The sequence below is a fragment of the Geotrypetes seraphini genome, chromosome 3 (assembly GCF_902459505.1).
Source record: "Geotrypetes seraphini chromosome 3, aGeoSer1.1, whole genome shotgun sequence".
In the NCBI taxonomy this organism is placed as follows: Eukaryota; Metazoa; Chordata; class Amphibia; order Gymnophiona; family Dermophiidae; genus Geotrypetes; species Geotrypetes seraphini.
In genome coordinates this window covers 342,667,635-342,695,207 of record NC_047086.1, presented here as the reverse complement: position 1 = coordinate 342,695,207, position 27,573 = coordinate 342,667,635, and the positions used below count along the sequence as shown (strand labels likewise).

The following is a 27,573-nucleotide window of genomic DNA, read 5'->3' as shown; positions in this document are numbered from 1 at the left end:
AAAATCCAGACTGGATTCCTTCTGCAGAGCATGCGAGTATGGGGAAATAACCCTATTGGCTAGAATGTCTCACCTATTGCACTGAAAATGACTTAAGGCCTGAATTCAGCTGCATCCATTAGAGAAAGTAAAGTGTCACTGTTATATATTCTGCAGCACTGACTGCTTAATTGATGCCAAGGAATTCAGGTGTAAATAGCATATGCACTGTAGTAATACAAAGAACAGCTGAATTCTGCCACTGTATAACTTTCCTGCCATCCTCCATCCTGGCATACTCCAAACCCTGCCTCCATCAATGCATAACCTAGGCAAAAAAAAGCCCCAAACACACAAAATAAAACCAAAGGACCCCCCCCCCCCACCCCTCAAAAATAACCATACACTGGGCATGAAATCTAACCACATTAGGCCTTTTTAAATAAATATTGGGCCCCCTCATGACTACTGTTTTACAATGTATTTTAAGGCAGGAGCATAAAAAAGCAGGTGACTTCATCTGCCCAAGTCATCCAAAAACACAGGTGGCTTATATTACTAAAGCATTTACACACTTTTGAAAGTTGTCTACACTGAACTACTTTCAACCAACCAGATTCTAAGAGGAATTTGTTTCTAAGCTCTTAAGACGTAATGTCCTTAAAGCAGATATGTACTATAATACCCACACAATATAACCTCCAGCACACATGAGAAGTCTCCATTCTTTTATGAAACTTACTTTATTGAACCAATGTAGCTAGTTTACTCACAGTTTGTACATTCTCAGAAAACCTAAGGCAAGAGACTTTGTAGTTCTGAATGATATAGCAGTAGGTAGAGGTGGAAATTTGAAAAGAAAGATTTTATGGCAGAGGTGGGAGAGTTGTCCGGTAGATGAAGATAATTCCAGAGATGATTTGCTGAGTTGTGTAATATTTTGTGTGTTTGGTAAAAATGACAAGTTCATTTTAGGGGAGTAGAGACATGTGGTTCTGAGACAAGATGGAAAAGTCTGAGCTCATAAGACAGAGGGTCAAAAAAAAAAAAACCCCAAACATAAAAAAACCTCATAAGGCCAGATGGCAGGGTGATAGGGACCAATAAGGACAGAGCCTCCGACTAGGTTACAGAGGACCTCATAGAGAGTAGTACTTGATGTGAAAGAAAGAGCACCCTTGCTGACCTATCAAAGCAAAGATAATAGAGGTAATCAGGAAACAGCAGGTAGACAAAGGAATCAAGCTCAGCTGAAAGAGGAGGTCTTTACAGGAGATAAGACCACTAGTGGCTGCACTAGGAGACTATATTACACACACATCATGGCAGGAAGAGACTGCTGCACTAGAATTCTAAGAAGTGAGAATAGCATTCAACACATTTTTTAGACCTATGCTAAAAAGAGCAGTATAAGGCTGCTGGGGGCAGAACAAATTTGCATATAGCCAAAGTAACAGGCATAAGGATGCCTGATGTACATAGAGCAAAATGCTCCTAACTTACCTTGTTGAAAAGGAAAGCTCTCCCAGTGGCTCCTGTAAAGCGAGTGGAGATCAGCTCGGAGCGGTTAGTCAGAATTGTGTCACAGTTTGCACAGGAAAACAGGCGAGTGCCACCGATGTGATCCAGGAAAATTCTGCCCATGATTGCAATGGGAATGTAAATGCTCAAAGCCTGCCCCAGAAACAAACACACAAGGCATAAGTATAATTGATAATTACAAAATATTTCATTACAATAGCTCTTTTACAGACATGTCCTATAATTAGCTTATTAATTCACTGCTCAATGCAGAGGCAAGCACTGTCCATCCAATCTCACATTCATTATCAAATCATTACTGAACCAACATTCCAATATTATTGTTACATTATTTGCTAAGTTCCACTTTACAATATCTTCCCTTCCCCCACTGAGATATGAGACCCACATTCATAGCATAATGTATGAATGTGGTATAAAAATATGTAGCACAAATCACAATAAAAATAGAGGAACTGGAGTATATAATAACATTTAACAATGAAAACTACCTCCAGTTGTATGAATGCTGGGTGTAATGCCAAAAATTCACCCTAATTTCTCAAAACCAAAAGAAATTCAAAGGGTAAAAGCCTCAGAAGCCACGAGGAGCAAATTTGCACCAGGGCTACGAGAGAGAGCTAGACAGTAGAGAATGACACGGTGACAAAATTCATCACCGTTCCCGTCCCCGCGGATAACCGCGGGAAATAATCCCATATCATTTTCTAGTGTCTATTTCAACCTCAGTCCTTCTACACCAGCATTCTTCAAAGCAAAGCTTGTAGGTCAGTGATTGTGCCCAATTATACTCTGATTCTTCCCTTTCTCCTTAAAGAATGACATGAAGATGGTTTACCGCGGTTATCCGCAGGGACGGGAATGGTGATGAATTTTGTCACCGTGTCATTCTCTACTAGACAGAGTATCAGCTCCCCCTCATGCTTTGATCATTAGCCAGAAAAACCCTTATTTGTAAAGCATAATGTTGTTTAGAATTCACAATGTGCAAATGAATATCATAGAGGAAAACAAATAGGACTTATCTTTATGTTGTTCCAATGCTTTAATACTGCTGTTCACAACTGCCCCTTCTGTCCAGTGAATAAGCACTAGAACACTGGAAAAATAATGCAGACGATGGCCAACGTTTCACGATGTTAGACAATCGTTTCCTCAGGGATCTCGATCTGCAAGATGTGTTCGCCACTGCGATGACAGACTGAATAGTCTTCATCCGAAACCAAGGAACTCTCAGGGCCACGTTGACATGTTTGAGATTCAGGATGGGCCTTCAATCCTCTAAGCTTTTGACACGATAACATATATGATGTATCTGCAGGAGCCCGAGTCTTCTGAATATATAGTAACCTTCGTAACGTTGCTCGGACCCTTTTTTTCTTTCTCTGGATGGCCTGCCGGTGAATCCATGAACCAATCACAGAGAGGGTATGCAAACTATCTTGTAACCCTCTCTGATAATGTCCAGGACCCAGTGGTTGGACATTTTTTAAAAAAATTTAAATTATCCATTCCCAAGACTCCAGATAGTCTGAGAACCGAGCTCCAATCTTCAGAAGAGCAGCTTGAGGGTCGACATCATTGTGGCTTTACAATGGAGCAGGAACCTGAACCTTGGTTCCTCCAGTTCCTGGAGAATTTCAGTCTGGAACCCTGAAAGGTTCTCTAGGTAGAGACTCCTGTGGTATAATGGCGAGAGTGCCGGGAGCCTCGAAAGGACCCCTGGCTCTGGCCTCTAGCTGCTTGGGGTATGCTATCTGGTAAAGATCTTGGCCAGCGATCTTGTACACAAGCCATAAGATCATCTAAGTCAAGCATGTCAAACTCAAAGGCTGACACAGGCCAAATAAACAAGGTTTAAGTTTATGTGGGCTGCAAAAACATCATTTTTCATAGAAAATTAGGTTTATTTCAAAAAGTACAGTATAAAAAAAGAAGAGTAATGATAAAATTAATGTTTTCTTCCTGACATTTGGCATCTCTTCTCTGCTACTATTTTTCCTATTTCGGGGGAAATCTTGTCCGCAGTGATTACTTTTAAAACTGACCCAATGTGAATGTTAGTAATTCTGGATTTGATAGGAGACTTTACTTTCATAAGTGTAAATAACTGCTCGCACTGATAAGTACTTCCAAACATTTAAATAAATTCATATGCAAATTTTGAGTATTTTCAAACCTGGCTGGCAAATATTTGTAAAATTCAAGCAAGCCAACTTCACTGCATTTTGTCTTCAAATCTGAATCGCATTGGGTCTCAATTACTTCTATTTGCATATAATTAGGTACCAATTCTATATTTATTGAAAAAAAAAAAAAAAAAATCGAAGAAAACAAAGAAAACTTGTTTTCCAAAGATTTTAAATTTGCAAATCTTGTTTCAAACACAGTTCTAAGGCTTAAAATGTTTTCTGCGTATTTTTGATAAGATGCAATTTCACCTAAACTTGATTTGTTTATGTTGCATGTCGGAAAGTATTTTAAATCTTAATTTTTCAAGTGTTTTCCCCAAAGAACTATACATTGGAATGCTTTAACTTGAGAAGCAGAACAGTATATCTACTAGGGCAGACTTCAATGTAGTCTGAGCCCTGCTTTAACTTGATGAACCTGGTCTTCTGGCTAACAGTTGGACTGAGGCCAGATGTAGGGGATGGTGGGAGTGGGACAGTGACCTATCGGTGCCAGGAAAAATGTGAGACTATTATAACATGCAATTACTAAGCATGGATTAACATAGGCATGGATTAATGGGACAAAACCAACAAGGACCAATCCAAGGGAAATATTGAATCATAAATCTGCTACATTTCTTTGAAGGAATAAACATGTGGATAAAGGTGAGATGGTTGATATTGCAGAGCTGGATTTTCAGAAGGCATTTGATAAAGTATCTAATGAACAACTCCTGAGACACACTTCTATTATAGATTAAGAATTGGTTAAAAGATAGAAAATGTCAATATTCTTAATAGAGAAAGATGGGGAGTGGGTCTCCCCAGGGGTCTGTGCTGGGACTGCAGAGTAGCAATGACTACCGCCGTGTACCCTTTAAATGTTAATGCCACACACTCAAGAGCTATGCCATAAAAGCAAAGCGATCAAGATCTTCCATGATCATTGGTCCCTGAGAAAGAAGGTCCGGCTGTTCTCGCAGTTTGAGACATGCGCCCCTCTGAAGATGCACTTGATCTGCATACTATGGTCTGAGTGGCCAATATGGAGCCACGACTGTTCCCTAAAGACTTGAAATCCTGTGGAGTATCCATCCTATCTTGGGCCACAGAGGAAACACATAAAATAGCTAGCTCTTTGGCCACAACTGGACCAGAGCATCCAGACCTGTGCTTCTGGGCTTGGATCTTCAACTGAAGAACGGTTCACCCTCTTATTTATTGCCGTCACCATCAGATTGAATATTGGGCGACCCCAGTGATGAACAATGGATTGGAAGACTGCTGAAGTGTGTCCATTCTCCCGGATCCAGTGTCTGTCTGCTGAGGAAATCGGTTTGGACATTGTCCATTCCCGCTACATGCACCGCTGAAAGAGCCCGAAGATGAAACTCTGTCCATCTGAACAGTAAGTGGGACTGTAGACTCAGCTGCACACTCTTGGTGTTTCCCTGGTGATTGACATACATCACTGCAGTAGTGTTGTCCGAGAAGACTGCATGTCCCTCCAGACTTTTCTCCAGCCAATTGAATGGCTCGAAGTTCCAATCTGTTGATCAACCACTTCCTTTGGGAGGATGACCAACACCCCCGAATTGGGTGTCCAATGCAGTAAGCCCCATCCATTGTCATAATTACCCATGAGACTATTTCTGAGGGGCATGGCCCTTGATAATGCCTGAATACCTAACAGTCTCTGAATTGTAGCCACGACCTTGCTAGCTTTCTCTGTTCACTCCTCCGGGGAGTACACAAACCAGTCTGTTAAGGGCTAGGTGAATTTGAGCTTGTAACTTCTCTGAATGACCTCCAGCACCCAACAGTCCAATAAGATCTGCACCCAGGCCTCCTCAGAGCCGTCTCCCTATCTTGAGAGGAACTGCTCTAGACCTGTCATTATTGTGCTTTCTTGGAAGTTGTAGCAGAACAAGAACTGGAGACCTGGCTCCGTTTGGGACCTGAGAATGTCTGGCTCCCTGGATCTTTGAGAGGAGGCTCCTACTGAGTACTGCTGAAAGTGCCTGAAGCCATGAAAATTAGACCACCCAGAGCCTCTAGAGATGGGGTGTCAAACTCAATCACATTAAGGGGCCAAAATCTAAAACATAGGCCAGACCCCGTCCCCATAATAGTACTAATTGTAATACCATTTTCTCCATTCATTTTTCATATATACATACATACAATATAATATTAACAACACATAATGGTTAACCACAAAATTAAACTACACAAAGTACACTGTATGCTTCTCAACATTCATTCCTACCAGAACACAGAAAACCCCTATGCAAATACAGGACCAAAAACTAAAAGTACTAATATATACAAACGAAACCCTAAGATTCAAGACTCTGCATGCAATACAACTCCAGAGAAAAAGAAACAAATGCATTTCTTCCTGAAAAGTGCAAAATATAGACAGCAGATGTAAATTCTCAAAATTGACACAATTCAATCACTAAATTGAAAATAAAATCATTCCCCCTACCTTTGTTGTCTGGTGATTTTGGTTTTCAAACCTTCTTTTCCCAGTCTCTGGCTATGCTCTTAACTGTGTATCCAGAGCCACCTTATCCATTTACTGTTTTTCTCTCCTGCCACTTCATCTTTAGCATTAACTTTTAACATTCAACTTTTTCCCATTTTTCTTTCTCAAAGTCTATCTACTTTTCCATGTCTTCCCTTCCCATCTATCCATGTGTATCATCTCCTCCATTCCCATCTATTCATAAGAAGCATTTCTTCTTATCTCTTCTCTGCCACATCCATTGCTGTGCACTATCTCCTCCCTCTGTCTCCCCTTCCCTTCCATCCCTGTGCATCATCTCATCCCTCTCCCATGGTCAGACAATTCTGTTTTCCCCCTTCCCCCTCATATGGTCTAGCATCTTTCTCCTCTCCTTCCCATAGCCTGGAATCTATCTCCTCTCCTATGGTCTGGCATCTCTCTCTCTTTCCCTCCCTCTTCCCGAGGTCTAACATATCTCTCCTCTCCTTTCTGCGGTCTGGCATCTCTCTCTCTCCTTCCCATTCCAGTGGTTTGACATCTCTCTCTTTCCCAAGCATCTCTCTACCTCATTCCTCTACCACCACCATGTCCATTAATTCTCTCTGCCCAACAATTCTCATTTTTCTTCATCTCCTCATGTGCACCATCTCTCTCTCTCTGACACCCAATTGTCCCTTTCTATTCCCTCCCTCACCTCAGCAGCTCTTTCCCTTACTCTCTCCCTCCTTCCCTTCATTCCATGTTCCAAGTTCATGCCCCCTCCCTCCCTTCCTTCTATCATTTATCTGATTTGTGCCTCTTTCTTGAGTCCCAACATGCCCCTCTCCCTCCCCCCTGTGCCTCCCTACAGTGGGTATCTTATGTTTTCATTGCCACCCCTGGGTGGTTTATCTTCTAGCCGGCTCCCTCCTCCTCACTGCTGCAGTATGCACAAAGCCGCAGGTGGCAGCTCCCACGCGTGTCCTGCGCCTGAACTGGAAGCTTTCTCGCTGACGTCACAATGTTAGAGGGAATGCTTCTGGACGAGGCATGGGATGCACGAGGAGCCACTGCCTGCAGCTTTGTGCACACTGCAGAAATGAGGAGGGAACCGGCTAGAAGATAAAACACCCAGGGGCGGCACTGAAAAATGCCGCATCGCACCACGGGCTGCATAAAACAGCTAGGCAGGCTGGATTTGCCCCACGGGCCTTGAGTTTGACACCTGTGCACCAGAGGTTTGCTGTCTGCTGTCAGATACAGATTTTGGCCGACAAATCTGCCACGCTGGTCTTGAGATCATCCAGTCCCTTTCCGAACATTTATCCCTTGAAAGGAAGTCTGCTGAGGGTAGCCTTGGAGGTGCATGATCCAGAGCATTTTAAGAGCCAAAACTGAATAAGCAGAATCTTTGCTCACGACTCTGATGTCGTAGAGATTGTTGGCTACGTAATCCACCAGCTCAAGCCCCTGCAACTTAGTATAAAGGAGTGTGTCAAAAAGAAAGTTGTTGTTGTTGTTGCTGCTGCTGCAGCTGCTTTGATTCAAAAGGCCAGTGCTTCAAATTGTCTTTTTAAGAATCACATCCACTCTGCAAACCTGCATATCCTTTAATACCATGCCTTCCTCAACTGGTAGGGATGTGTGTTTGGGTACCTGTGCTACTAAGGAATCTACCTTGGATGAGCGAACAGCTGCTGACACACCTGTGCTATCAGATACAGCCAAGTTATTGTTTTGGCTTCTTTACGGGATCCTTCAGGAGCATCCTAGTGCTCTGTGACTAATATACTGATATCAGGATGTCAGGGAAACGAAGAAGACTGGGCTCTCACTCCACTCATAGAGCAGGGAGCAGAGGGGACCTGCTGGGAGACCAAGTTTAACTCCCACAGTTAGTGATAAGCTCTAACTCAACTGAGGGTCTGAACAGCTGGCAGACCATGGGGTCATCCCCTTGATCAAGGGCCACCACTGTATCTTGCGTACTCAAACCTATATCTCTTGACAGAGAGGGCTCGCTCTGTAACAGCAACGGGATACAAGCAGACCCCTCATCCTCTGAGTTTACTCAGAAAAGCCCACCAGATCCTGGCCAGCCTCTGACATTGAGGCAGACGTGCCCTGGGAGACCCAGCCCCTTTGTGTGCCTCCTGGTGCACTGCCAGCCATCTCCTGGAGATCTCGTCTATCCAGATAAACTCTCCACATCAGACTGACAAATTCCAGAGAAAATGCCTCCACGCTCCTTTGCTTAGGATGATCACCATTCCAGAGCTCTGGAAAGGATTTACTCCCAACTGATGGACTTCCTGACCATTCCTCAGCCCTGGAGAGTAAAGGGGAGGCTAAGCCGACCGCTCCCCCGCCCCTTCATGTATGGCAATGTGATGCTCACATGGGTGGTCCTGCTAGGGTTCATTTGGAAGATGTGATGGACAGGTGTGGTTGGTATTGTGGGGTCTATACTTGCCTTAATCACATTTGGAGCTGAGTAGTGTGATTGTGCATAGGCATCCTGCCACTGTGCTGTGATTTCAGATCAACAGCTTAGTAGCTGTGGGGCAAGAATGGGGGCTTATGGGGAGGTGTAGGTTCTTACTTGGTCAGTATCTTCCAGATTTCCTCCCACACATGTTCAGGAATGGAGTGTCAGCGCACTAGAAACCTCATTCTACATGAGGAGGAGGAGCCAGGAAATCTTTCCTTTTCAGAAAGGTTTAGTCCCTCATGGCTTTCACCTTGCACATGCATGTGACAGGTCACATATACTCATACAGCCCTGGTCACTGCCAGGAAAGACCATCTTTGTACTGCGTGGATCTAGAGGTGGCAATCAGTATCAGGACGCTGTATAGGTAGCATTGCACATTGATTGCCACTGCCGGATCCCAGGTAGACATTTTTTCCCCCGCAATGCTACACCACTTTGATGGCCAGCTTCTCTGATAACATTTACTACACATATATGGACTAGGCATGCATGTGTTTGCCTAGGACCTGCTTTCAGTATATTTTGTGTCCTTTGGAACCATTCTAGATTTCTATGTGCGCCAGGTCAGTATTTTGTAATTTCCACGTTTATTTATTTATTCATTCATTCAATTTTCTATACTGTTCCCCCAGGGGAGCTAGGAACGGTTTACATGAATTTATTCAGGTACTCAAGCATTTTCCCTGTCTGTCCCAATGAAATCACAATCTATCTCCTCTGGCACTTAAAGACTTCTTGGGAGGGGACAGAGATACATTGATTTTAGGAGACAAGTGCACATACATAAAGCACAGTGCATATCACCGATTTTAAAATAATAAAAATAAAACCCATCACCCATCTAAACATAGTGTATGGATCCAACAAACAGTATCTAAGCAACAGTTAGCTTACTGTTTCTTTACTCAGCCCCAGCACAGATTTTGGGCTCTGTGCTTTGTTTATTGTGTAAGGCTGTGCAGGGCAAGAAATTTAATCTGGGTACCAGTGTCTGTTAAAGTCATCTTCAACTGAACAGCTTAAGAAGAATGATCCCTCAAAGAGAGCCATTACTCATTTTAATCTATAATCACTCTGTTAAAACCCAGTACTAGGTAAGGTAGATCACTGTACTTAAAACAATTAGGGCAGTATTCTGGTCCCTAGTGCTCCAGTTGAGTTACTTATTTCAGATTCAAAACCAGATTTAGAAGTGAAGTTATCAACAAGGGTTATCACCAACATATTATTTTACTGTTAACCCCAGTTATTAGTAACTAGGTCTCATTTCCTAAAAAGAGACCTGCTCTAAAATTAATGTCTTAACAGTAGCCCATGATGATAACTACACCCCTTAGTGTGTGTGCTTAAATCATTATCATTGGCTAGCAATACTGAAAAGAATTATGAAATATGCAGGGAGGATGCCTGAAGTTTCCCATTCACCCCACAAAATAAATACAGTCAGGATCTAAAATTATAATACTTTCATCCAGTTCCCACATTGTCAGGCACACAAATATAACCCAGTAAAAAGAAATGTTTACATTCTAGTAGTCATGGCCTAGTCTTTCCTGAAGCAACAAAAGGAAAGAAACAGTCTTGTTCTATTATAACTGGCTCCGGTGCTCAGCATTTGGGTAATCCTATATTTACAACAAACCAAATGACAGATACGCACATGATAAAAGAAATTACCCCATACACACGCATAATTACGTCAGCTTCGATTACTTCAAAAGTAGTGTTTTATTTTAAAACCGAGCATATAATCACACTAATATTCAGGGGAAAGGGAATGGGATTCGACACCGCCTTTCTGTGGTTACAATCAAAGCGGTTTATATGTACTGTACTTATTTCCAAAGTCCCTGAGCTAAAGAGAGATGCTAGACATCAACTAAGTGGTGGATTCTGCATGATCATCTACCCAACATGAAAACGACAGAAGTTACTCCGCAGAAAATATTCCTGACGATCAGGCTCCATGGTTCTGCAGCGTGGGCGGGAGTAACTGGACATATTAGATGCTAATTGGATTATTTGCTATCATGGGCTATGCAAAGCAATATGAAGGATTTATCAACCTAACTGCAACATTATTTCTATTAAATAAAAAAAAATCTGTGTGTCCACGATCGTCGTTCCAGACAAAATAATTTGTTATGCACAGCAATAATGCAAAACAACAACAGAAAGGGCGGTGGTGTCAAAAAAATACGCGTGCAACTACCACCCACACGTACTAGAGCAGAGTTGCGAGGCTGACTTCACAGCCGTCGACGCCGCTATTTTCAGACGCTCTAACCGCGGCGCTTCCTGGAACAGCAACCCTCGCGCCTGCGCACTCCCGGCCGCTCACGTGCACAAGCCAAGAAAACAGACACACACACGAGCAGAAGGGGAGGAGCCAGACTACAGCTGGTGTTGAGTCACGTGCCGAACCCGCAACCAACGAGCGGCTCGCCCCTCGCTTCGGAGCGCGCTCCTCAGAGCCCTGCACGCGCACGAAGCGCTGCCACCACAATAAAGGGAAACAGCTGAGGCGCAGGAGTGTCAACATTGGAGGCCCAAGCACAACAAAGGGAGACGACGAAACGGCTTCTCTCTCACCCCCGCCTGACAACTAACGCTGGTCCAGCACCTTTCAGTTCTCCCATTCAAGCCCGGCGACGCTCGAACCCCCCCCCCCCCCCCATATTTCCCCACAAAGATCTTTTCCCTTCCCCAGTCCCTGACTTCGAGATATGCTTTCCCACCACAAACCCGGGCATCACTTGCTTTACCGACTCGAGCTGTCGTCTCTACCACTGATTCCCCTTCTTCAGGAACAATAACTGGAACAAAACAGCCGCCCGGAGCCAAAGGAGGTCAGAACACTTAAGTGAGGCGGCCGCGCTCCAAAGCAGCCGCTCTCAACCCTTGAATGCAGAAGCACAGCGAAGCCTGCTCGAGGCAGCTACGGTCTGCGCCCTTTTAATCCCGGTAGAGTCCGTCTCTCACCTCACGGTACGGGGACTCAAGCTTTCGAGGGAAGCTGCCGCCGATTCTCTAGTCTCAAACTGGAGTCTGAGGGCTGTGAGCACAGCGCCCCGCCTTCCTGCTGCCAATCTCGCACCCAACACCGCCCATCCTCCATTAACCTCCAACATAGTCCCACAAAACCTTGCCGTCAATCTCGCAAATAGCCCGTCCCACCCGCCGTCAATCGTGCGCATAACCCTGCCCACCGACGTCAATCTCACGTAACCCGAGCCCTCCTCCCCCCCCCCAGTGCTGCCTCTGTCAAATAAACTCCTCCCCTTCAACGATCTATCATACGTCTGCTTTTGCCCGTATGTTGTCAGGCTGATCGGTTAATCCCGCCCCCTTGTCAATTTCACTTTCTAACTCCGCCTCTATGGCCGAGTCTCAAATTTGCGCTCCACTTGTGTAAGTGGCTCTCGTCAGACTGCGATTCTGCTTCTTGTTGTTCATTCGGTCGCTAAACCCCGCCCCTGTTTTCCCTTCATAATGTAATTAGGTGAAGGTAGTGGTGGTGCCTAACACAACGGACCCTTGTCCAAGCTCTGGTAACCTCAGGCTTAGATTGCTGTAATCTACTTCTAACTGGTATCCCTCAGTGTCGCCTCTCCCCCTTGCAATCTGTGCAAAACTCTGCTGTGGGACTCATCTTCTACCAGCCTCCCTACCTTAATGTCACCCCTCTCCTTAAGTCACTTCACTGGCTCCCTATACAGTTCAAAATCTTATTGCTGACCTACAAGTGTGTTCATTCTGCTACCCCTCAATATCTCTCCTCGCTTCTCTCTCCATGCTTCTCTCTCCTTATACACCTCCTGGAGAACTCGGTTCCTCAAATAAAGTCACTCTTAAACGTTACCCATCTCCTCCACTGCCAATTCCAGACTTTGTTCCTTTCATCTAGCTGCCCCCTATGCCTGGAATAAATTACCCAAGTTTGTCAGTCAAGCCCCTTCCCTTGTTTAAAAGCAGACTGAAAACCCTACTCCTTATAGCTTTCAATCCTTAACCCTACTCCTCTGCACTCCAACCCAGCCAGCTGATTAATTGTTCCCCTTAACTGTATCCATGACATCTTGTTTGTCTGTCTTGCCTGTAGATTGTAAGCCCTTTGGAGCAGAAACTATTTTCTTACTCTTTGTGACTATACAGGGCTGCATGCATCTGGTAGCGCTATAGAAATAATTAATAGTAGCAGATTTCCCTACCTGGTTCTTCAAACTCAGCTGTACGATCAGGATGGGCCAACAGGCGCAGTGTTTGACACAAATTGTATTCAGCCAGTCCCTGGGCCATCTCTCTGCTATGTCCCACCCACATGTAAACAGAACAGATGGGGTGGAACATGGCAGACAGAAGGCCCCAGTCTGGCTGGAGGCAGCTTGGGTTTGCTTCCCACAACTCCTGGTGGTAAAGGCAAGTTTAAAGGATCCAGGAAAGAAAATAGGAAGAGGGAGAAATGTTGGACCAGTGGGGTGGGGTGGGGTGGGGAAGGGAGAAAGGAGAGATGCTGGACCCAAGAGGGAAGAGGGAAAGACTGGATTGGGAGGGGGGGGGGGGAGAGAAAATGCAAGTGAGAAGTGCCAGATTTTGAGAGATTGAGGAACGAGAAGAAGAGATGCTGTATTCTCTTGCGGAGGGGGAGGGGTAGGATAAAATGGGAGAGGGAGAGGGTAAAATGAGGATCCTATGAATCCCCATGTAAAATGTACGGCCTTAAAAAGAAAGCGGCTATAGCATGGGTCTGCCGGATCCTCATTTTAATTCTCACCAACCTCACAATTCTCACTCACCCCACAGATCATCATCTTCACTATCCCCTTGCAGACACAGCTACCAATCTGCTGGATCCGTGGGGTCCGCAGGAGGGGGTTAAGATGAGGATCCATGGGGTGAGCGGGATCTGTGAGGTACGTGGGAGTTAAAACAAGGATCCCTATGAACCCCAAGCTATGGTCATTATAAGTTGATATGCTGGCAGTGGTATGTCTCTAAATCTTATGGCAATACTGTTCTGGATTGTTGATTATTGTTTAGTTTTATACTCTGCCAACATTTAATTGGAGCCTCAGTTTATTTTATTCCCCAAAGGAGAAGCTGAACTTGTGATACATTCCGTTAAAAAAATTAATAGCATGGGGTCTGCAGGGATCCTCGTTTATTTTTAACTCCTGTGGATCTCATGGATTCTGCTCATGCCACAGATTCTGGTTTTAACCCCCATGGACCTTACCCCTGCAGACCCCATAAATCCCGCTGGGTGAGTGGGATCTATGAGGTCCGTGGGAGTCAAAATTAGAATCCTTGGGATGAGCAGGATCCATGAGGTCCGTGGGGGGGGGGGGGGGTGGTTAAAAAAAAAAGATCACTATGGACTCACGTCTGCTTTCTTTTTAAGACCGTGCGCTTTAGATCTGCGGGATCTGTGAGGTTTGCGGGATCCTTGTTTTACCTGTCCCAGAGAAATGAAATTAGTTGAACATAGAGTTAGAGACACAGAGGGGAGATGGGAATGCAGAGGACCAATTCTGGATGTGGAAAGAGGATATGGACACAGAAAAATTTGGACAGGGGAATACAGAAACACAGGGAGGGAAGATGCTAAACATAGAGGAGCAAGGGAACGCAAAGAGAAGATAAGTAGACATGAGGACAAGAATTGTCAAGTGGACAAAGGTACTCTGGCTAGAGAGTTAAAAGAAGACTGAGGAAAATAGAAACCAAGGACTGAGACTAGCATGAATAGAAAAATAAAATGACCAGGGGGAAGGGGTGTGGCTAACATGGTGCCATGAAACTTAGCTGCAAATGCTGAGCATCTTACCTACCGAGTCTTCTTTGCTTCCTCAAGCTGTACGCTGCAGACTAGGTGAAAGGGAGTGGTTAAAGTGGCTTCCCCAATCACCAAGACTTCCACCAATTCAACAGTCATTTTAACGTTATGCAGCTAAGACCCCCATGCAGAAAACCAGAGGTGTGTACTCCTGGTATTGGTCCTGGGTAAAGGAAGATCCTTGGCCCTTGGGACTGAAATCATCTCTTTTTCTATAGAGTCCAAATTCCTGTCATGCCTGGCTGAACCTGCTGTGACCGAGGGAAATTCCTCTGCAGAAATCGCTCGAGTGGAAGGCCCTATCAGGGATGAGATTGCAGCTTGGTCTAGCACAGAGGAAAATAATACTGGAAGTAGCCATTTGACAATAGCAGCAATTACTGTCGAAGCTTCCATGGTGGTATTCTTGGAAAGCATATGGAGAGCTCTCCAGAAATTGGACATTTAATTTCATGAAGAAGAGAGTTTTCTGAACAATTATTGATTGATTAAGGAACAGGTTAAGTCACTTCAGGAACTTTCATCCACTATGATTAAAGACAAACTAGTTATTCACAGGAAGATTGAGTAGATTAATAATTATAATCAAAGACTGAATCTTGAAATTTTCTAAAGCTTTGGGGTTAACCTAGGATAAGCAGGCAGGATGTTTTCAAAGGTAGGTGACGTTATTGGAGCTCTGGCGCAGGCGCTTGAAAGTGTGCTACAATTTTAAGAGTACTGGATGTACCCGCGGTGCCTGTGCGTGAGTTCCCATATCCTTGTCCTGCGGTAGCTGTCATTTCTTTTGTTTCCAACGGAGTAAAAAAGCCCTGCACAGACACATACATTCTTTTTTTTTTCCCCTCAAAAAACAGGAAAAAGGAAGATTCGTGTGTCAGTCCGATTCTGGGCCTAATCCATTCTGGGAGGCCCGGGTCACTAGTCTCCCCAAACCTGATGGAGGGAGAAGTTCCAGCAGCAGTGCCTGCTATCTGGCACCTCAAAGTGCTCCAGCCTACCTTACGGTAGTTACTCCTGGTACCTACCAGAAGCAGAAGAAGAATGCAGGGCTTGTGAGACCCTGTCTGATGACTGAACTGTGTTACTTGAGTGCCTTCTCACTGCTTCTAGCAGAGCTTACTGGCACAGGAAAGACAGTGAACAGTGCAACTCAAGGAGCTTAATCAGGGACTGCCGGGTGATCAAACCTGCACAGAGCAAGAAGTGCACAGCACGGCTCAAGGGGCTAAATCAGTCACTACCAGGTAATCATACCTGCACAGAGAAAGAAGTGCACAGAACTGTTCAAGCAGCTTAATCAAACACGGGCAGGAGATCATGCCTGGGAACTCCCATGCTGCCTCATCATACACACGTCCCTCATCGGTAAAGCCACCTTTTGGAGAGCCACAGAAGAGAATTGAAAAGTGAAACTACACCTCTCCCTCCAGGCCTGCATCAGTGTCCTCTCAGTTTTCTTCTTCATCCATGCGCTATAAGCATTGCTATGCTGGAACCAGATCACCATCCCTTCAGTTGATGTCCTTCCTGAGGCACACCTCCACAATGGGGTCACTAGTGCCTCGATACTTGACACAGCTGTACCGATGGTACCTATGCAAGTGTATGTGCTGGCACCATCTCTTCATGAACAGCATCTTCAGCTGTTGCTATCTGAATTCTTGCAGGCATGCAGAGTTCTAGCCCCTACCTCAAAAACCTCAGCTGCAGAACTTCCGAGCACCGCATGGAATCTCCAGTAAAATGCTAATCTCAGACCTCCAGACATCAAGGAGCATCGCCCTGCCCCGATGCATATCTCTGGTGCACTTCATGGGCATTCAGCATAGACGCTGATGGGCAATGACCATCAATGGCATCTGCTGTTGGCCCACATGACCAGTGTCCAGCATCATGTTCATGGCATGGTGCTTCATCGAGGAGCGCACCTCTCAACATTCTTCTTATCAACGATCGCCTTGGCGATCTCAACGCTCTCCTTGATGTCCCTCTCAAAGGCATGCTTCACCGAGGCCTATATTCAAGGGATATGACTCAGTTTGTCTCCGCTTCTCCTGCATTTACCCTTGCCTCTCAATTGCTGAGATTTCGGACCTTCCTTCAGGCTGACGGTCACCCCTAGAAAGCCTGTCCTTCACTCCCAATTACCATGGATTCTGCAGCCAAGCGTCAAACACCACCTTATAAAGGAGACTTTGTTTTTAAAAGCTGGGCTTCCACATTTGATGCCCCAGTGGCACCTCGTAAGTAGGATGCTCTTTATCACATCCAGTGCTGCCCAGGGTTCGATAGACCACAGTTACAACATCAGTCTTTGGTCATGGAGTCTGCTCTAAAGAGAACTCACACCAATGCCCACCCACCTCCCTCGGAAGGCAGAACTCCCAAGCACCAAGAAGGAGTGGTCTTAGGTGCCTGGGCCAATCAGAGCCTTAGGCCTCTCTCAGTGCATCTCAGGATGTACTAAGAAGGGGAAGGCCCGACATTTTGAAGAGGTGGACGTGCTGGCAGGAAGGAGTGGGCATCTTCCAATCTTCTGAACAAGATACAGGGGGGTCAGGGCGTGAAGGGTAAGGGTATGGGGGTGGGTCAGGGTGTGGGGGAGCACGGGTGGCTGAGGCAGTCTTCATGGGAGGGGGGTCTGGGTGTTCACTGAGGCAGGAGGAAGTGAACATCTCCTGCTGATATTCATGGGGTGGGGGGAAGGGTTGGTTTCGGGGGGGTCCAGGTGGCCTGCCAATATTTTTGTTTTGTTTTTTGTTTGTGGGCCATCAGGAGGAGGGCTGGCATGACTTTACCTTTTGCAATGATACTACCTTGAATTCCAACATTGATAACCTTCTATCAGTATGGAATGACTCTACTCTTACACTTTTAAATAAATTTGCTCCTTTACAAACTCAGCATATCTCCCATCATACCATATGGATCCATTGTTTTCCCCGGAGTTACTACTAATTAAAAAACAACTCCACTCATTGGAGCAGAAATGGAGGCATAGTAAATCTGTCCTTGACTTAAATAATTATAAGGAACATGCATCCTATTATAAATCGAAAATAGTTAAGGCAAAATCTCTCTACTATTCTAAAAAGATTTCTACGGCAAAAAACACATCGACACTATACAAGATTGTAAGTTCGCTGACCACAGATCACCAAAACCATTCTGATTCCTTACAACTCCCTTCAGCACTATCTTTGGCAGATAATTTCACAAATAAAATCCAAAAAATCTGTGCCTCACATCAACCATTTACTCAAACAATCTCTTCTACCTATACTAAATCAGATTCTCAACCCTCTTACTTATCACTTTCAAAGTGTTCTAATTTCAGAATTCCTACACGTCCCGAGATCCAGGGAATCATTAACTCGATGAATATAAAAGGTTCCAGTACAGATGTCATCCCTCCATTTATTCTCAAATGATACTTTGCAATCTTTGGACCATCCTAGTTTCCACTGCTGTAATCACAAGTTCTGTACCAAAACTTTGGAAAGAAGCCATTATTCACCCAATCATCAAAAACTTTAAAGTTAGTGCTGCTGATAACGCAAACTATCGCCCAATTTCCAATATTCCCTTCCTAGCCAAAATTACGGTCTTTAATCAAATTTCTGACTTTGTGGAATCCACCAACGCTTTGCACCCTAACCAAACCGTATTCAGAAAACATCATTCCACTGAACTTTCCCTCATTGGTCTTCTTACTAATATCACTTGGATCATTATAACTCAGTCATTTTCATGTCTTTAGATTTGTCCTTGGCTTTTGACACAATCGATCACCACTTACTCATTCATCGATTACAGGAAATAGGAATATCAGACCAAATATTAAACTGGTTTAGCTCATATTTTAAAGATCGTTCTTCAAAAGTAGCATTTAATGGCTCCTTTTCTGAATCTTACTCCCTCAGGGATCAATTCTTTCTCACCTCCTTTTTAATATTTTCCTTGCCCCACTGATTACCCTTAGACAGTCAATTGGCTTCACTATCTATGCCTATGCTGATGATATCCAACTAATTCATCCCATTAACTTGGATAACCTCGAAAACATCTCCAATATCAATCAAAAGCTGGAAAAAATAGATGAATGGCTTAACACTAATATGTTATCACTTAACATCAATAAAACCAAAGCTATGGTTTTTCCAATTAAGAAAGGGTCTTCTTTGATCTTCCCATTTAAATTTAATTCTGTTCCAGTACAATTAGTCAAATCAATCAAACTTTTAGGAATTACTCTAGATGAGAACCTCAACTTTCACGACCATATAAACACAGTAGTTCGAAAATGTTTTTATCACCTCCGGATGATTCGTTCTCTAGCTAACCTCCTTGATGATTTTATAGCAACAAGGTTAGAGGCCAATCTATGTCTGCCAGTGGGTCTCTAGAGTATACCCCCCTAGACCAGACTGGACACAAATTGGACAATAGGCCACTATGAACACTAGGCACATCTTGTCTGGATTTTCTCTAACCTTCATTACAAATCAATAGGATTTGTCAGTTCTAATGCCCTAAAATGGATTTCTAATCTTTTCTGATTCTCTTCAGCGACCACAGCACATGTATTCTCATATCAATATTTTATATTTTATCCCATATTTGTATATCTGGTTTTGTATACAATTTTATCCAAATTTATTTATCACAAACTTTTCTTACTTGCTCAGGAAAATGTGGCCTTATCTTCTCAATCAATCCCTGACTAGTGAATCCTTTGAACAAGAGTAAGAAAGTTTAGTGATTGTTTATTTATTTATTTCATGTTTACCCATATTAACAAATACCTGTCCATTTTTAATAGACTGCCACACCCCAGCTCACTTGAGCCAAAGGGCCATGTCCTTACTGAGAGCCTGGCGCGGCCACAATTTACATAACAATTAGAGGCTGCTACAAACCATGGAAAAGACTGCAATTTATCGTTTTGAGCATCGATAGATGCAATACTTTGTCGTTAAACCTGTTAAACTGGTTTAGTGACTATCATTAAATGCATGGTGAGTTTTTTGTGCATCTGGCCGTATCCTGACAAGATTAAGAGTCATTGTCTGTGAATTTCAAGTGGAAGATATTTATATTGTTATACCCCAGCCTCTTTGATTGCTGTCAATATATAAATACTGTTCTTGGAGATTAGAGGTACGAGTCAGTAGTTAACTCTGCTGCACCAATCCAGCCTCTTTTGTTAGCCTCTGATTGGGCACTTACTGTAACTTCCTTTGTTTCAGGCTTTCAATGGTCTGAAAACAGAGGGGGCCAGGTTCTTTCTTAGTGGAGTTTAAATAATACTTGTTATAGTTCTTAAGTTCAGCAAAATTAATCATATCATGCTATACAATAGTTGAAGAATAAGACCAGCGCTAAGCAGATTTTTATTATCTAAATCTTGAAAATGGCAAGGACAGATCAAGATCAAGTATGCATATGTTATCATTTATTTATTTATTTGAATTTTATATCCCATCCTCCCAGAAGCACTCAGAATGGGTTACATAATAAATAAAACATCACAGGTATAGTAATGTAGAGCATGACAGTACATTTTAGATCATGATATGATAGGACAATACATAATAGTGCTCAAAAGTAGGAATGAGGGAGTGGGAGTGTGTGGTGCACTGCAGTGGTTAGAACTACAGCCTTGTGGGTTCAAATCCCGCACTGCTCCTTTTGACCCTGGGCAAGACACTAAATCCCTATTGCCCCAGGTACATTAGATAGAGTGGGAGTCCGCTGGGACAGTTAGGGAATAATGCTTGAGTACTTGAATAATTTGTAATTCGCAAAAAATTGTAGGATATGTGGAATATAAATTATTTTTAAAAAAGCATGGCATTAATAGGATATTGCATTACATTGATGTTTTCTATCCTACCAATACCTTTCAATTCTAGGCGGTTTACAACAAAAAATTAGCATGGGCATTCCCAGGGAGATTACAAGGTTGATAGCTATAGTATGTGTCGGGATCTGGGAATGGTTGATACTGTTTGGTTAGATCAGTGGTTCCCAAACCTGTCCTGGGGGACCCCCAGCCAGTCAGGTTTTCAAGATATCCCTAATGAATATACATGAGAGAGATTTGCATGCCTGTCACTTCCATTATATGCAAATCTCTCTCATGCATATTCATTAGGGATATCTTGAAAACCTGACAGGTTTGGGAACCACTGGGTTAGATCATTTGACAAATTTCTTGAATAGTATGGTTTTCAGTTCTTTCCTGAATGTTTTGTAGTTGGGCGTCGTGGTCAGCAGATTTGAGAGATGGTGGTCTATTTTTCCTGCTCTGGTGGCTAGTAGACAGTCATATATTTTTTTGCTTTGCATGCTTTTGATTGAGGGGGGGGTTAAAGTGTGCTTGAGTTCTCCTTGGTCTGGATGTGTTTTTCCAGATTAGACGGTTGTTCAGATAGCTGGATATGACAGGATGAGACCCCCATACAGCATGGGATGGTGATGTTATGAGTCTGGTATGAATTACGGTAACTAATAGAGCTTGATAGTATATTATAGTGCCTGACAGTATGAAGCGTGATAAGGTAGTACATAACAGAGCATAGCAGTGCATTATGATGCATGACAGTGCATGGTATGGCAACAGAACATATAAGAGCATTATACATATGCCCTGAGTTTATCTTGTTGAGCAGACTGGATGGACCATGCAGGTCTTTATCTGCCATCATCTACTATGTTACAGTTGTCCAATTGAACAGAGATCTAGTTCTAATGTCCAAACTAATTATGCTGACAACAGTTTTGGGTGATTGCTGGATTGGAGTTTTGTGAGTTCTGAGCCTGTTTGCTTGTGCTTTTACAACTTGCACAGAATGTACCTACCTGCATTGTCACAGGCAAGAATTACTATGAATACTCCTGCCATGTCTAAGCAGTACTCATGTCCTGTCTCTTAGGGGTCCTTTTCCTAAGCTGTGTTAGACACTAATGAAAGCTGAACATACAAATAGTATAAAAATAAGTTGACTGCTTCAGCAGCGAAGAAATTATGTTTTGAATACCATTTAATATATGCAATAACTGGGTGGTAAGGCGATATTCTTGGGGTTCACCCCTTGTTTTTGCCTTCATGTCTCTGAGCATATATATTTTTTGACACATTTTTTGACTTTGTGTGAAGAAAGTACTATTATTATGAGAACAATTGAATATCTTAAAGGAGAGTGATTTTGCTTGCTTTTGAGGGGCAGGCATTTTTGAATGAGTTACCCCAGATACAGCAATCCCTGGAAGTTTACCGGGGAAAAATTAAACAGGGTAAAATCAAAAAATTCCACTGGGACTCAAACGATTATGCTGTGGGCAGGGTATAGCTAGATGCACAAACAGGATACTTCAGCACAAGGGGGGAAACCAGAGGCCACCTTATTGATTGGGGTGCCTACCTCTAGTGACTCTGGGAGTGCATCCAAATGATCCAGCTCACCACATTTTTTCAGGGGAGCTCAGGGGGGCTGACGCTGTGGACGAGGCAACCAGCGTCCCCCATCATACAACAGCATGCAGAACTTGTCCAGACCCAACACCAGGCAGTGGAATCAGGAGACTTATTCGTGATTAACATCTCAGGTCAGGAATTGTCCCATGCTCAAACTGAAGTTCTCCAAAAAGGACTATCTTTTGTCCCCACAACTAAATTGGACAGATTTACCATCCACCGAGATATTGCTACAATGGTTCACAATCTGCAGGTTAAGCTATATTTTGCCTCCAACCCTGTCCCCAGATGATATTCTGTTTAGAGGTCCATCGCGTTGGGTTCCCCCTGGTGCAATGTTTAGTCATATTAAAATCTTTAGAGACATAGTTCTCGGGGAAATAGATCAGTTAAGTAAAGTTCAGGGTTCTCCCCTCTGTCCCAACTGAACTTGGGAGCAATTTCAAGCTATTCAAACTCTTAGAAATGATTCCCATTTGGTCATAAAACCTGCGGATAAGGGTGGGGCGGTGGTGGTATAGACTAGGGACCAGTATCTCTCTCAGGTTCATAGTCATATATTTAACATCAACCATTATGATAAACTTGCAGATGATCCTGGTAATCAGATTCAAGGGGAAATTAAATCCATGATGCAACTGGTTCTGGACACTCAACAAATCACTAAATATGAGGCTAGGTTCCTCACCCAGAATCACAGTCGTACCCCCAGGTTCTATACTGTCCCCAAAATTCACAAATCTGTGGTCAATCCTCCGGGATGTCCTATTGTCTCTCTTAGAGGTACTGTGCTAGAACCTCTGTCTAAATTTATTGATTATATTTTGGAACCTGAGGTGATGAAGGCTAAATCCTATGTTAAGGATACCACTCACTTTTTGCGGATTATCCAACAAATCACGGTGTAATCTACAGATTTGCTGGTAACTATGGACTTGGAAGCTCTTTACAGTAATATTCCTCAATGTGAAACCCTGGACATAATTGACAGTACTCTTCAAACAACATGCATCTCTCATAGAGCATCTAAACAATTTCTCCTTCAACTAGCTCAGCTGGTACTGCAAAAGAATTATTTTGAATTTGAGGGTGAATTTTTTTATTTTTTCTCCAGAAACACGGAGTGGCTATGGGGACGGCTATGGACCCTAGTGTGACCAACCTTTATGTCGCTCATTTTGAGGACTGTCATTTATATATCTCTCCCTGGATGACCCATATTCGTTTATGGGTCAGATACATCGACTATGTATTCCTAATATGGAGTTCCACAGAGCAAGTTTTATTTGAGTTTCAGGATTGGCTGAATTCTCTGAACCCTCATCTCAAGTTTACCATGTCTTTTCATATGCAGTCTATCACTTATCTTGACACCCGTGTCACTAAACAAGACACGGGGCTAGCAACTATGGTATTCCGTAAGGACACCGATCGGAACACATATCTTCATTTTTCCAGCTGTCATCCTACTAAATTGAAGCAGGCTCTTTCCATCAGTCAGTTTTTGAGGCTCACTAGGATTTGCATGTCCACTACTGAATTTAAGAGACAGGCCAGTGCTATCTGGCACTATTTTGCACAAAGGGGGTACCCTGAATGGGTTATTAAACAAGCCTACACTCGTGCAAAATATGCTAACCCTAGTCTGTTGTTAAAACCGACCATCAGGCCTCCTATGGACATACAGGTTTGTGTCCTTACTTATTCAGACCATGCTGTGGAGGTGGCCAATGTCATCAAAAAATTTTGGGGCATTTTGGCCATGCATGATGTTTTTAAGGAAGGTCCATGCATTGATTTTTCTAGACCTAAGAACTTGTCTAACATGCTTACTTTTTCTGCAGCTCCTCAAACCCATAACCAACTTGTGGGCCACGGTCCATGTGGCGCGTGCCAGATGTGCGCTATGTCTCTACAATTAGACTGCTGGACTCACCCTCTCGTCTGAGAGCTCATGCTACTTGTGTGTCAGCCTGGGTGATATATATTATTATCTGTCCCTACCAAAAAATCTATGTAGGGCATACAAGCAGACAGATTAGGACTCGGCTAGTGGAGCATAGAAATACACTGAACACTGTTACCCTGACTGCCCTGATGGCGAGTCACTGCTTAGAGATTCAACATGTGTTCACCCAGTTACGCTGGTGTGTGATTGAACAAATTCCTTTACATTTTCAGGGTGATAGAGGTGCCAGGATCCAATTGAGCAACAGCCACACACTGCATGGGAGAAGGCAATGGCAAACCACTCCTGTATCCTGCTGTGAAACATCACAGGGTGGGCTCCTCACTGTGTTTGCTACCATGAGTCAGTGGTATGATTCATTCATCTAGGGTTACCAGATTTTCCAAAGAGAAAATCCAGATCCATGGGCCTACCCCATTCTAGTCAGGCACACCTTGTTCTGCCCCCAGGCCCACCCACCCCACACAAGCAACATCAGACACAATGACATCACACACAGGCACAAATGCTGTCCCAACATCACTCATTGCCAGAAGCTTTTTGGATATTTGAGTTGCAGGCTGTGAAGCCTCTGGGGCTCAATGATATGATAGAATGGAACTATCATTTGACCTCAGTTTCTTTCTGCTGTGATTTTGCATGGGGGGCGGTGCTTTGCTTGTGCTTTTTCTCCAGGTTTTTTCCTCCCTGTTAGGGTATGCACCTGTGAATGCTGTGGTAAGTTTTAACATGATAGCTGTGTCTCCTGTTCCTCCCCTTTTTGCCTTGCCTGCCCGGAATCACTCTGATCTACAGTTGTGTTGGCCTGTTCGCTTCCTGAGGAAGGGGCTATTGCCCTGAAACCCCGCTGGGTTGAGCCATGTTGAAAGAGGACTGCACCTTAACTATGGTCTTTGACTGAGAAAAAGTTGGACTCTCCGTGTTACTATTTGACCACAGCACCTTCATTCAGCTAAGTAATTGGAGGGACAAGTGACTAACTTTTTATCTTCTGTTCAGGTCTGTGGGTTTGGCATTCCGGCCATTGCAGGACAGTGAACTTTTTGTCTTCCACCTATATATATATATTTATTTATTTATTTATTTATTTATTGCACATTGTTTGCACTTAACTTACACTTTAAAGCTCCCAGGAACACCCAGATGATGGTGTGCGGCTGGCGGGAGTAGTAATTTCTGCTCTGTGTTTGCTGGCTTTGCTATTCTAAGCACCAGAGCTGCTCTTTCAAGCTTTCAAACTCACTCTGAGGGTGCTCCTCATTTAAAAATTTAGATTTGAGGTTTATATATATATATCAATGTAGGATCAATGTGCCTTTCTTGTACTATTATATGTATGTATATATAATAGTACAAGAAAGGCACATTGATCCTACAAACATAAATAAGCAACTATTTTAACCCTCTCACCCAATAATCAAGAAAAACAAACACATAGAATCAGTCAATAACTTTCCCATTTTAAGATTGCAATGCAAATCCCCCTCCCCCCCTGGATGTGTATATTAAAAGGGCCATAAAATAAAATCAGTTGTCAGTCCTTACAGAGGTTTATATTTTTTTTTCTGGTGTGGAGTCTAGGGAGTCAACTTTCCTGCAATGCCCTAGGGCACGCCCAACTTATATTTGATGTCTTTCAAGGATTTTTGTCTTGGGATTTTTGCTGTATGCATGGTATGGAAGACACCAGTTTGGTGTAAGTGGGAGGGGAGGTGCTAGAGGATGAAAGAGGACTATTGGAGAGCACTTCCTTTGCATGTCTTCCTTAACAAGGTAAATCTAGTTGCAGACAGATTGCTATTCTTAACTTGGGCATAAGATGTCACTGTTGTCTCATTAAAAAAAAAATTTAACATGAGCCTGAGTGTGTAAATTATAACACTTGCCTTGGGTAGTATCTGATGATTTTATTCCATAACTCCTAACTAAAACCCAGCATAGAACAGGGGCTGGTAGAAAATGTTTGTCTTTAGTCATAGCTTAGTTTGCTGTAGGCAAGGAGCTGACTGTTTCTGTCTCTAAAAATAAAGCTTTAGCAAACAAGTTGTGGATGTTTTTATCTGGCTGATCTAAAGCATTTATTTATTTATTTTTAAAATGTTATAGCCCCTTACATCCACGGTTCTGAGTGGGTTAGCTTTTGAGTATCAAACTTCATCAGAATTGTGTCCAAAAGAACTGAAGGATTAATGCCCCTGCCTTCCCCCCTCCTCTCCTCCCTGCCCTCTTCGGCCACCAGCACTGGCTCCAAGTGTAGAGGAGGCTGTAGATGGGGTTGTGAACCCTCTGGTTTGTCCTTGGGCTTGTTCTCATCTTCAGGGCACTGCTGCTCCCCAGTTTTTGGAGGTCCTCTTCCTCTTGTACTTTTTTCTCTACTTCCTCCTCCACACTTTCTTCCTCGTCCTCTTCCTAATCCAGATCCATCAAGGCTGTAGGAGGAAGCAACTCTAATTATTCTCAGGGATAGGGTATATGGCACATTTTACCAGCATGTGGATTGGATATAACCCTTGTTCTGAGACCCTAGCCTTCTATCTTCTTGTGCCTCATTCCTTTCATTTCCACCACCTACCAGGGTCTCCCCTGTGTCTCTATAGTATTTGGAGTCCAGCCTTGGCTGTCATTCAAAGGTGCCTACATATACCAGCATAGCTTGTTGGGGGTCTATCTATTTAGTTTATGATTTGGGAGTATGGTATGCTTGATCTCTTTGAGGTTATGCCACATCAGTGTTGTATGACCTAGCCTGTTAGTTGATGTCATGAGGGTGGGGGCAGCCTTAAACTATGGCCATTGCAATGTGCTTCCTAATGCTGGAGATGGTGTGTCCCACACTGACGCCATATGAACTATGTGTGGGCAGTACGGCCGCACAGGGCACAAGAAAGGTAGGGGCTCTAAAACTGAGTCCTGTCCATTGCCTTTCCTGCTTGTGGGTAAGATGGGAGCTCAAGGGGATGTGTCACACGGGGCACATTTCCAGCTCGGGACAGTGCTGGAGCAAAGTATTACTTCACCGCACTAGTCTCCCGCCAACACCACTCTACTGGGAATACATTGAATAAAGACTGTGTGTTATTATATATGGCCTGTTTCTTTTCTATTTTCCATGAGTTCTTTTATCCTTTGTGTATATGCCATACAATGCTAATCTGTGATGATATAGCTGGCAGGATTCTCTCATGTTCTAATATGTAGGATTGTCATCAAGGGATTTCAGATTGCAGGTCAGAAGCGGGAGATGGGACCTAAGACAGTTTTAGGGAGCATAAAGTGGGCTTGAATACTCAGAAGGGGGCTTCAATTGTCACCAGACCCTAACCCCTGATTATCATGAGGCACTTTTATACTTCTACCAGCTTCCAGAAACCCTTGCACTGCTCTATACAATTATTTTCCTTTCTGGAAGTTTCTGGTGTCATGCTGGTGCCTTTCCTGACAGGTACAGGAAATACTAGGGTTCAGCAAGTGGCCACAGTTAGAATGGGCCTCAGGGATATTGTTGCTGACACAAGAATGAATTAGGAAACAGCAATAAGAATTCAGACAACCTTAAACTGCTGAATTTTTAATGATGTTACTTGTATATATTGTGTGAGGTGGCC

The 27,573-nt window shown here is 43.5% G+C and overlaps 1 protein-coding gene across 5 annotated transcripts in view; it reads right to left on the bottom strand.

The window, feature by feature from the left end:
- Positions 1 to 14,655, bottom strand: part of YPEL5 (yippee like 5) — a 30,640-nt gene extending 15,985 nt beyond the window's left edge. Inside the window, exons 1-2 of one of the 5 annotated variants that reach the window (XM_033939169.1) lie at positions 14,508 to 14,655; positions 1,483 to 1,653 (exon numbers count right to left, since the gene is read on the bottom strand). In XM_033939169.1, coding sequence (XP_033795060.1) covers positions 1,483 to 1,623 — 141 coding nt within the window. In that variant the 5' untranslated portion in view covers positions 1,624 to 1,653; positions 14,508 to 14,655. Of the gene's footprint in view, positions 1 to 1,482; positions 1,654 to 10,905; positions 11,059 to 11,445; positions 11,593 to 11,662; positions 11,818 to 14,507 lie in introns of those variants that run through there. The other 4 variants (XM_033939170.1, XM_033939166.1, XM_033939168.1 and 1 more) reach the window with 4 other exon arrangements.
- Positions 14,656 to 27,573: the final 12,918 nt, after the last annotated feature.